Source organism: Pararge aegeria, chromosome 15, assembly GCF_905163445.1.
Source record: "Pararge aegeria chromosome 15, ilParAegt1.1, whole genome shotgun sequence".
In the NCBI taxonomy this organism is placed as follows: Eukaryota; Metazoa; Arthropoda; class Insecta; order Lepidoptera; family Nymphalidae; genus Pararge; species Pararge aegeria.
Window position 1 is genome coordinate 8390678 of NC_053194.1, and position 12378 is coordinate 8403055.

The 12378-nt window shown below is 35.7% G+C and overlaps 1 protein-coding gene and 1 non-coding gene across 2 annotated transcripts in view; one reads left to right on the top strand and one right to left on the bottom strand.

The window, feature by feature from the left end:
* LOC120629888 (DNA mismatch repair protein Msh2) overlaps positions 1-12378 on the bottom strand; it is a 35078-nt gene that overhangs the window by 3598 nt on the left and 19102 nt on the right. Inside the window, exons 5-13 of the mRNA XM_039898965.1 lie at positions 11949-12101; positions 10361-10596; positions 8959-9117; positions 6586-6793; positions 5267-5426; positions 4578-4752; positions 3535-3719; positions 2703-2921; positions 272-504 (exon numbers count right to left, since the gene is read on the bottom strand). Of these exons, the coding sequence (XP_039754899.1) occupies positions 272-504; positions 2703-2921; positions 3535-3719; positions 4578-4752; positions 5267-5426; positions 6586-6793; positions 8959-9117; positions 10361-10596; positions 11949-12101 (1728 nt within the window). The remainder of the gene's footprint in view (positions 1-271; positions 505-2702; positions 2922-3534; positions 3720-4577; positions 4753-5266; positions 5427-6585; positions 6794-8958; positions 9118-10360; positions 10597-11948; positions 12102-12378) is intronic.
* Positions 1793-1865, top strand: Trnak-uuu. Its single transcript has one exon. It is a non-coding gene; the product is annotated as a tRNA-Lys (tRNA).

Genomic DNA, 12378 nt, shown 5'->3' on the forward strand with positions numbered 1-12378 from the left:
GCAGATGTATTCAGTATGTCGCCGTACATCCACATTTTTTATTAAAGTAAGCATATTTTATTGGATTTTTTCTCTGGTCTGGTTTGGTCTGGTGGGAGACTTTAGCCGTGGCTAGTTACCAACTTACCGACAAAGACGTGCCGCTAACCGATTAAGCGTTCCGGTACAATGTCGCGTAGAGGCTTATTAGGGGTATGTATATAACTGCCATATCACTAACGAGTAGGTGAAATTGCAGTCAAGGGCTAACTCAAGGTTTAAAAAAAATTACCCGTAATATAGCAGCTGACTCGATCATTTCCAACATAAAGGTACTCTGTCCCTTATCCTCCCTATCAGCTGCACCAACCCTGGCGCAAAGTGCCCTAAGTAGAGGTATCTTAGCGGAGGACGCTGGTACGAAGCACCCTGCATGAGCGAGTAACACCGCAACTCCGCATGATCTCATCCAAGTGGACTTGCCGCCCATATTGGCGCCTGTTACTATGTGCATGAGACAGGAATCTGCAAACAATAATAATAGGGCATTATGACACTAACAAAGAAATTATATTAAAATAAAAAAACGAAACAAAGAATCTCTAAAATATTGTATTTATATAAGGATATGATGATGAAAAATGCATTATTATTCATATCCGAAGTGAGCTTGGTATTTTATTTCAACTAGCTGAACCGTGCAACTTCGTTGTACCAAATCGGTTATTACCAAAAAACACAAATAAAATGACATTTTCTAAAAATGAATCCTAGTTAGATCGATTTATCGCCCCCGAACCCCTTGTATACTAAATTTTATGAAAATCGTTGGAGCCGATTCCAAGATTCTAATTATATATATACAAGAATTGGTCGTTTAAAGATATAAGATAAAAAAAAAACTGGATAATGTAGCGACCCGCCATGACAGTTTTAGTAAATTCAAATTCCAATTGATTGAATAATTATTAATAACTATTATGATTACTGTAATATTTGTATATTTGCATGGCGAAATAGCAGAATATGTTAAAACAAGAGAAGTTATTGTCAATTACATTTTATACACATAAACAAGCAAATACTATTTATATTTTTATTTCATTTTATATTACATAATACATAAGAACTTACAGAACCCTCATACAGCCATTATTGTATGCCTTGCACAATGTCCGAAAACAGTGAAAACACATACATCACACCCGCGGAATGTTTCTAGCTCACAAACTTTTCCCATCTCCCCCATTTTAAGAGAGATGAGCTGTTACTTAGCGGATGTCTATTAATGAAGTGTCATTTATTCACTTATCAAATATGCGTTTTAGAGTCAACATCTGAATGTCTAGTTTGAAATATTCTACATTCGCCTACTTATTCGATCGCGTGAAAGTTAAGTACGATTTATATGGAATCGAAAGAGCGCCATCTATTGAAAATACTGCTTCTCAGTATTGTAATTAGATGGCGCTATTCCATTTTCAAATGTAGGAATATGGATATATTCTACGCTTAAAAAATTAAGTCGCGGGCACAGCTAATAATTCTATTAAATTTCTTAATGATCAATATATGGAGTATATATGCTAAAATAATTAACTGCAGATTTTTTGTTTCGTATGAAATTATTAGTGATAATTGATACAGTTGTACAAACTAAAATTTCATTGCTCGGCATTCATCAATACTAGGTGAGTAAGGTAAATATAAAATTTTCACTAAATCAATATACCGCAAACGCTTATATTATTAACGAATGCTACCATACATAAATATGTTATACCTATGGTAAATTTAGACAACTCTTCTCATAGCCCGGATAGCTCAGTCGGTAGAGCATTGGACTTTTAATCCAAGGGTCCAGGGTTCAAGTCCCTGTTCGGGCGGGTAACTTTTTATATATTTAATAATGTTAGTTGAAGTAATGACACAAAAATAAATAATAGAAAAACTAAATAAATGAGTATTTAGTACTAAATGGAATTTTCGTTTTTTTTATTCATAGTAAACATTTGTTCGCAAATGCAGGAACTGCTCTTCAAGTGTTTATTAAAGTCAATTATTAAATTATACATGCAGATTACAGTTTTTATGTTAAAACACATTTTACAATTGGATATTATATAGTTATGAAATATTATATACCAGAAAATAAAATGCTATTAAGAATGTCATGTTATACAAGATAAGTTGTTGAAAGCAAAGCAATACTGTATTATTTCCTTATTGAAGAACTTACCACTAAATAAGGTTATTATATCAAGGTCGAGGTTTTTCTAGCTGCAAGTAAGGGTGTATATAAAGAAACAGTTTTCGTAAGTTTGCGTTCGTTAAACTCGAGCCATAGAAAATAGGAACGGGTCCGGCTAGTGTATTGCTAGGACAAACAAGCACATTTATAACATTAGTAAGGATGCTATTGACCGCTCAGATCATGCTGACCTAAGTATATAAGTCATTGTATATAAATACATATATATTTATTTAGTATATATTTAGTATATATGTATACATGAAGTGTACAAAGGAAAGCTTTTCTCTAATAATATGCAATATATCAAAATATTAACAAGATTCTACATACTAATACAATACTGAAGATAAAATACAAATATAAATAAAATTACAGATATTCTATTATATACAAAATTTATAATAATAATATAATAAATATGTATGCATACATCTGGGAGGTATTATTAAATAACAAAAACTATACATACCTCGTTTAAAAGTAACGTCATTGGGTATATAAGAAACACCCTCCTGTACCTCTAAGCACGGATGCCTGACTTCCTTCAGTGTTAACTCATCGAGACTCTCAGTTATTTGCGGCCTGCAGTAAGGATATGGTGCGGTAGTAGCAGCCACAGCAAACGATACCAGAACATCAAGTCGAGATAGGATATGGGATAGGCAGAAGAGACACTCCGAGTAACCGGCTGCAAAGAAAATTTAGTATAAACTATCTTTTTCAGTAATTATAAATTTCCGAATTGCGGGAATAGAACCCGGTAATTCCCATTTCAAGACCACTTGGTAAGGGAGGTAGTGAAACAATAGATACTGAGAACGACTTCGTCGGCTTTTTAGCTATTTTATTAAAACATCGAAGGAACCGCTTTCCCCTGACTAAATATTATTGTTTGCTTTAACGTACGCTTCCAATGCAAACTTCTAAACTGATGGTCAAAAAAACCCTATTTTTGGAATCTCGCAGTATTTGTCAGATGTTATATATAATAAACTGGCCCGTAAAGCTTACTTGCTCTTTTAAGTACTAAGAAAAACGCAAATTCTTAACGCCAGACTGGTTTGTCCCCTGAATTTTCCCATTCTTATACTCTATTCTACACAATGGGTGTATACTGTAGATTATAGTAGACTCACCGCGTCTCACGACCGAACTGTTACTCCATTTGCACGGCTCCTGAATGTCGTGGCGTGATCTTAAATAGCCTATAACCTTCCTAAAGAACTGGACTATACATTACCAAAAGGATTGTTCAAATTATTAATTAAGCTTTAATTAGTATAATAAGATTGTATACTTACAAGCAATGCCAATAATCTCTGTGACAACTTTGTCCTGTTCCTTTTCATACGAACTTTTTGTCTGCAGATAATCATCCGTGATACTTTCTAGCGCGCTTGTTTTGAATCTCACGCCACCTTTGACCGCATCTATTATAGTGTACTTTTTGTTACCGCGGAGTGATTGCTCTTCTTTCATAGTTACCCTGTAAAATAAAAAATAATACTGTTTTTTTTTATTCAACTACAAGTTAGCCCTGGACTGACTCCTCACCTGCTGGTAAGTGAAGATGCAGTCTGAGATGGTAACGGGCTAACCTTTTAGGGGTGACAGTTATATTGAACCCATAATCGGTTTTTAACGCGATATCGTACCGGAACGCTTATTCGTTTTGCGCTTCGCTAAAACGTAGGGTGGTAACTAGCCACGACAGAAGCCTAGAGAAGAAAACCCAACAGAGCAGACCAGAGGAAATTTTGAAATTATTTATTTGAAATTATAATTATTAGATTCCCAAGTTTGACCTTCCGGGGGTCGAACCGTGGACCTCCACTTGAGTCCACAGCGCTCACCGCTGCGCCTTTCAATAATTTATAATTATTCTTATTTGAGGTGGTCAAATATAAATTATTGAATTAAATAATATTAATAGGTGGTCAATTATAAATTATTGAATTAAATAATATAAATAAAGATTTTTTTTAACAATTAGAATCCTTACCGAAACAACACAGGCATGAATACGTGTGGGGCCCACGGTCAAAGAATTATGCAGCAACGCCAAAAACGTAAGTAATCTTGGTAAGACAATATGATTTTTTTTTACAGTATTAACCGACAATCCAAGCAGATGGTCACCACCGTTCCTCTTAACGCGGGGGTCGTACGAGGCGACTAAGGCAATATAACGGCAGCAGCGCCTTTGTGCTACTACTACATTCTACTGAGATCACCAACTCGTCTGCCCAGTGTACTGATTATGGCAAAACCCTCCTATTGGAATAGGCATTTAGCCTAGCAGTTGACTGTCATAGACTATTGATCATAAATATGATAGACTAACCTAAAATAGAACCCATTTTGGGGATTAATTTCCAATTTGATAGTCTTTCCACCGTCGAGGCCCAAGTCTCTGGCGGCCTTACTGAGTTCCTTTTCAGCGGAGGATTGCAGTTTCTCTAATTCACCAGCTAGGCTTTGCAGCTGTTCATCGAAGGATGGTTTCACCAAGAAATCACCTGAAAAATGATTAGATATTTATTTATTTATTATTTACTATTACTTTAAAAATTGATTATTTATTTACTTTAGATATTTTACAGTTTAAGATTTGTACTCTTCTAATCGAACGTCGGTAACTTAAATGCACGTTTGTATTTAGTAATAGGTTTATTTTAATTGTACCCAATAGGCTCTGAAATTACTGGACGGATTTTAACTATTTTTTACTAATAGCAAGTTAAATTATGGATAAGTGTCATAGGCATTATTTTTTTTTAATTTTAAATCCTTAATCAAGGAAATTGCAATAATTGAGCAAAATATTGCCTATAAAATGCCATTTTTTGGCGTGCGCTGGGAAACTAGTGATAATACATAAAAGTATGTATGAAGTACATGGTTACAGTACTTATTATTACCTACAAATAAAAAAACCCTGGATAAACTCACGGTTCCCACGGGATTTGTAGAAAACCGTAATTAGCGTGGACAAAGTCGCCGACAACAGCTAGTAAATAATGTATTGCGAACCTCTATCAACGGCATCCATGTCCACCGTGGTCTCAATCATCTGCTGGAACTTATCGAGGTCGTCGTTCAGCTCTGATATCGGTTCAGCCAACGAAGAGTGTACAGTCGCGTTGTCGGCTTCCGCCAGACATTGTAATAATGATGGCAGTCTGTTGATGGCCTGCAAGAGAAAAACTTTTTTTTTAAATCTCCTTACAAGTTGGCCCTTAACTTCACCTGCAAAGCAATAACATTCTAGTGTTACACAAAAACCTACCTAATAATAAAGTGTAAAAAAGTGAGAAAAGGCAGAAGTGAAAACTATAGCTGTATTTTTCATTAGCTTTAATGTTTATAATGTTTTTTCAATATTAAATATTAGCACAAGGAATGCTAACTATGTGTAGTAGCACACACTAACCTCACAATGTAAACCGTATAATTGTTAAAATAATTATCATCACGTACCTATAATAACCTTAATATGGGTCTCCTAAGAAGGATTAGAATCACTCAGCAGGCGATGGAGAAAGCAACGTTGGGAGTATATCTACTACTACTACTACGTGATCAGACGGTAATCAGGAATAAGGAGATCCGTACAGGAACTAGAGTTACCGAAATAGTTCATCGAGTCGCAAAGCTGAAGTGGAAATGGGCGGGTCATATAGCTCGGAGAACCGTCTGCCGTTAAGAGAACACCGCATAATTGAAACAGAAGGGTTCGTCGTAAGGGCGATGCATTTTAAACAGGAGTTTCTTTTACAACAGTTTGTTGAAGTAGTACAGCTTTTTGTGACAGAGCTCGTCCGTGGAAGTACTCTCGCCATGCTTATTTCTGGCTCTAGGCAGCATTGTTACAATGCTGTGTTCTGGTCTGAAGGCCGTGGTTGCCAGTGCAATTACAGACACAGTGGCGTGTATAGCCCTTGGACCCAGGATATGCACAAGGTGTTTAGCACAAACATAAAGTTAGATTTTAGGTAAGTATGTCGGTTTTTAATCAAATTACTTCACGAAAGTTATATTTTCGATTGATTTAATACTATCGTCTATCTACTGCTAATTTAATCAAAGTACATACCCTGATTTACGTCACATAATTATGACACACCATTCGACAGCATTTTCTAAGCACACTGATGATGATAATATTTTTTTTCCAACATATCATGTTTTTAGCGACTTTATGGAAAGATCACAATATCCTTTATCATTCCACACATTACGTATATTGGACAATAAAACACAAGGAACGCAAAATATTCAAGGACTTTTTGTTTTCTAGGACAAATTCGATTTATAGTTGGGAAACAACATTTCTAAACAGATACGTTTACCTGGTAAATACGATAACAGTCATGTAAATTCGCCTTCTTCCTTGTGAGCCGTCGAGCCAACGCTTGCAAGTCGGGTATCCTCCGTAAATGGTCGTCGTGGAGTTGCAAACGGAGTTGAGAGCTGTTCACTAGCAACTCCACGATCTCCAGTCTCTCATTTATTAGGTTTATGTCCCGGAGCGGTTGACGGAGCCATTGAGCTAACAGCCTGGAAGTATGGAAAAAAGGTCAATTAAGATGAGCTGGCTAGTGGAAAGCATTCATATGCATATGTGGTGTCAATGAATAAGCGGAACGTACGACATAGCACTTCAAACGCATCATCATACACACAAACAAGCGCGCGCGCTCGCACGCACGTACACACGCACGCAAAAACGCACACGCTCGCACTGCATGTTTAATTATTTTTATTCCACTTCAAGTAAGTCTTAGACTGCAGTCTTACCCCATGGTAAGTGATGATGCAGTCTACGATGATAGCGGGCTAACCTGATCGAAGAGCTGTACGATCGATATATAAATTTGGATCACGCGAATCGCTTCGTGAAAGTTTAAACAAATAGGTTACAGTAGCTCCACAATATTTTTATAATAATATAGTCTTTGTGAGACAAAATAAGACTCTTTATAAACAAAAAGCTTATATTAACAATCGACTTACTAGAAACAGACACAAATAAGCGATATTTTCATATCGTCTGTGAAACATGCTGAACTCCTTTGTGGGGTTTAGTATACGCTTTTACAGCATGATTCCTAAGGCAGATCTGGACCTACCATTGCATACATTAAAACAATGTGTAAAAACATTTAATACAGCAAGGCGACTTGCAACTACTGAGGTTCTCGGCTCTTCTCGGTAGAATCTGCTTTCCGAACCGGTTGTAGAGCCACTACAAATAGACATACTCGACGCTTATAAAGTAGGTAGTCGGTCGGCCACCAGATGGTAAATTCCCAAATTGTCCCTGCCGACCACAGCGCTGTCATTTACGCCACGGAGGTCAACAAACATGGTTGTCAAACAAAGAAAAATGTATAGTACGAATGAACGCTTGTGCGCGCGACGCTCGTGTCTCAGACGATACTGAGAACTATCGCCGTTACGCACACATTAACAGCGTTTGTTTACACAACAAGTAATACGCTCGTCGTTTCATGAGATAAAAGTACTGCACCTAATTTTAAATTATGTGTTATGGAAGAGTGATACCTTCCTTTTAACACAAGTTTTATACTTAACAAGTTCTCAATCGTGGGAAAACGAGACTGTCTGAGACAGGTTTAATACTTAATTGAAGGTTGTTGTATGACAGTATGAAGTATTTATAAATTTACCCTCAAGTTTTTATATAATTTCTGATTGTTTTTGTTGTTTGTAGTTTTAATATTACCTGGATAAAAATAATCTCATTGAGTGAAATTGTAATTTCTTTCGAGAAAATAAACGTCTTTAACCACAAGGTCTTTGCCTTACCCGCTGCAGTATTTTTTTAACTAACTCATTTTTATCTCATTTGAACATGAAATTCTTTCTCGCTGTCTCAAGCTTATTAGAGTAATCGAGAAGTATTTGTTTTACTACTATTACACCGATCTGCGTCATTTTTGGTTTTCAAATCCATCCACTGACATCACATCTGACAATGAATGAGTGTTTCTATCGTCACAATGTTCAGGCGATGAAGATTAATTCTTGATAGTACATTTTTGAAGATCTGTTTGGTGTAGAGTTTATAGTCCATAGATTGAAGAAATTAAATATAGCACCGTAATGATTTGCAGGTTTTTGAGCATAGCAAATTAAGCTTCATGTTTATTGTTTATTTTGTTTTTTCTGTTGGTATCGTTATGTTGGTTATGTCTTTAATTATTTTGTACGATATAATTTTCTTTTAATCCATTATAAGACTTTATCTATCTATACAGGTTTAATCTAATGCGATAAATAAGTCCAATGAATCAGAACCTCATTTTAGTAAGAAAACTAAATGAATACGTAGTGGCCTTTACGAACTCGTCCAGTGAAAAACTAAATAGCTGCAGTTAGTACAAAATGTGCACGCTCGCAATCGAGGAGTCATTTTCGAGTATCAAACTCTGAAACGTCAAAGTAAAATGGACCTAATGAAAGCTGTTTTAGAGTCGCAAATTCTGAACTTTTGATTTTTGTTTTACAGACGTTCTGTTAAAAGCCTGAGCTAAAATGAATTTTAGGCAAACTTGTGCTTTAATCCAATGTATATAAGATCTATTTCAATCCGGTTGCTCAGTTGCGTGTCCCTAGTACACGCAACTGAGCAACCGGATCAGCACTTGATTTGCGACCGTTCTTAGCGTATAAATAATATGAGATCATGATTTACATACCGTTTACCGTGCTGTGTCCTACATCTATCAAGGAGTCCAAGCAAACTTCTGGAAGGCGCGTGACTCGTGTCTCCCAACTCCGGTAATACATTCAAGGCAGTGAGAGCAGCCGCGTCCAAATGCAGGAAACAGTCTGGCTGTATGGTGGTCAAGCGGAATCTGAAATGAATACATGAAATGTACAATAGAAACATTTTTAACAGGATAACATATTAATAGAACAAAAACTAGTTCCATAGATAATATTGGTATGAGGATCATAGATATCACTTTTTACCCGTGAAATGCACCTAGAAAATATTCCCACGGGATGCAGAAAAGTATGCTCCATTTCTACGTATATAAGTTTTTTGAAAAATTCCGAGAGCCGTGGATTTTGCCAGGGCTAAAAATTATACTATGCAATAAATTAATACAGTATGAATCTGTATTTAAGCCATCTTGCAAATTTTAGATCGCAATTGAAATTTTTGTAAACTTAAAATCTGTCTTTTATTAAATTAAGACCAACGGCGAAATGCGAAGTATCTTGTGTCCTTTACAGATTCAATGCAGGTCGAATTTCCGATTGACTGGCTCAACGATATATGTGACACTATTCAATGCCTTATTGTTATCGGAGACAAACAACAAGACCGTATTTATAGAAATGTAGGTCGTTTTTACATTATACCTTTACTGATATACTTACGTTTCTTCGAGAAGCATTGCGTCCCAGTTTGCTACTTTGGAAATCGATATAAGTTTTTAACAAATTTATTTATATGTCTGAGATTTCGGAGCTGATAACCTAAACAACCGTTTTTGATATATGTACGTCTATATGTCTGTGTATCAATCTATGAAACGTCTTAACCGATGCAGACGAACTGATTCGTACATGGACGCATTTTAACCTATACAATGCCATCATCTCCACTTTGTCCTCCGTTGCGTAGAACTGTTATTGGTGCCAATTCCCCTGTTCCAAGATTATGCAAGACCCTAAACTAAATTAGCACTGTAGTTGATATTTACTCTGACTCTTTGTATAAGTTCAGAGATAAGAAATTTTTATCATGGACCACTTGAGCCTTACTTGCTGTTTGCTTGATTTATTTCTTTATAGTGCGTGAAATATTTTTTATTATATTCTCGTTCACAATACCCTTTCTTTTCATTATATGGTGTTATTATATATTTTATATAACTGCAGCTTATTATCTACTTTCATATGCTGTTTTTCCTTTTAAGAAACGTTACACTTAAATAGAATAGTTAAAATTTAAAAAAAAAAAAACGGTTGTATTAGTGTAAGTGTTTGTAAGTAAACCTAATAAATAACATAAAATAAAATCTGCTTTTAAGGCGTGGAACTTCATGGAAGGATAACAGAAAAATGAATAGGCACGCTTTGTCTTACCTCCCAAAATTAGTGTTTTCGTTTAACAGCGACGTATATCTTATAGCTGCAGCCAAACTCGTCATAGCGACCTGTTTGCTTGTCTCTGGAAACGCGTTTGCGTCTTGTTGCTGACTTTCCTTGAACTTCAGTAGTCGGTTTAAATCCTGGATGAGACCCTCCGTAGAAAACTCTGTCTTTTTTAATTTCGTTAACGTTATGTTCGCCCTGTCCATGACTTTTTTTATAGCTTTGTACTAAAAAAAGAAAGAAATGTAATAACAGATGATATTATGGTAGTCATCGCGTAATTTTTCATGAACAATTTGTATAGTTATTTCTCTTAAAGTACTTTTTTTTTATTTAATTTTATTTTCAGTGACAATTACTACAGTACGATAAATGACAAACATTCCGTCAAACTGTAGAACGGATAGTTGGCGGGATCAGCTCTCTTATAATATAACGTAGTGATAAATTGAGTAGGGAGATAAAATATAAAACAAGTGATATTTTATGAATCTCTTCTTGAATGGTGACTTTACTATTATTTAAAGGTCCCTCACAAAAACATCTCTTAGCCTATTCTTTATTATTTTGATTCCAGGAAAATTTGTGGAACAAATCTATTTAATTATCACGAATAATAAAATACCCTATATGCAGCACCTTTGCAGTTAGCCTGGTTTGTTAGTGTTACACTAAATAGCTAGTGATTCTATTTAGTGTAACACTAACAAACTCTTAGCCATTTTTATTATTGTCATGTACAAATGGCTGGATTGTTGTTTTGTTGTGCAACATTTGTAGTCATTATAATATCCGTAACGCAACATCCGTGTTTATGAGTTACAGTAGTCATTACTAAGAATTGATTAAATTTTTTATGCCTGCCGATTGGCGCAGTGGGCCCACCCTGCTTTCTGAGGCCAAGGCCGTGGGTTCGATTCCCACGCACATAACTTAGAAAAGTTAGAGGAGCGTGCTGGGACTCGAACTCGGCCCCCCGAAAGTGAAGTTGAGCTGAGCTTCTACCAACTGGGCTATTACCGCTTGTTTACTTTACAACGGAGTTATTCCTTTTTATAAATTTAAAATGCATATAAAAATTTTCGGAACCGACAGGATTTGAACCTGCGACTCTCTGGCAATCGCGGCCTGAGCGCTTTCTTCAATTAAGCTACGGCTCTCCTACCGTCGATGCCGAAATTAGTATGTGCCTCTTACATTAGTCTTTACTTATAATTTGTTATGTTTATGTGGTGTACAATAAAAGTGTATTCATTCATCAGTCTTATAGTGACTGTAGCGTCATCTAGTAGGAAACGTTGCAGTTTCGATCTTCTTTTTTTTTTTTTTTAAGGTCCATATTACAATGAGACACGTTTCAAACAAGAGATGACGCATTTTTTGTGTTTTTTACCTACACTTGGAGGAATTATCAATTTTATAAATTTAAGATGGATATAAACATTTTCGGAACCGACAATTCTGGGAGTTATTCCTATTTAATATACTAGATTCTAAATTATAGAATAGAATACGAACACCAGATAACCATTTAACGATGATATTTGTTATCTACAGTAAAGTTATAAACAAAACTTACATCGTCGTTTTCAGCGGACGCAACGATGCATTCGGAAGGCGCCATTTGTACAGCGATTGTCTCCAATTCCGTAAGGAGATCATCATCTGTGAACTCTGATATGGACATGAGATAGTCACCCTGAGATATACATGCTACGCCTAGCAGTCTACCCTGGAACAGAATAAAATATGGAATCAATTTTGAGTTCGACCTTAATGGTACAGTGTTTGTAGTTTTTAGTTTGAACTCTTTATTGCACACACTCATGTAAACACATATACAGTCGAAACTTAGAATAGAAAATAATGCGGTGTTATCACCAAAGCGATCTCTTCCAGACAACCTTTGACGTTAGGAAAAACGAAGGAACGGGTCGGTGCAGCATTTTAAGTTTAAAATATATGTATATTTATACAAAATAATTAAGCAGAATATCCCAGATGCCATC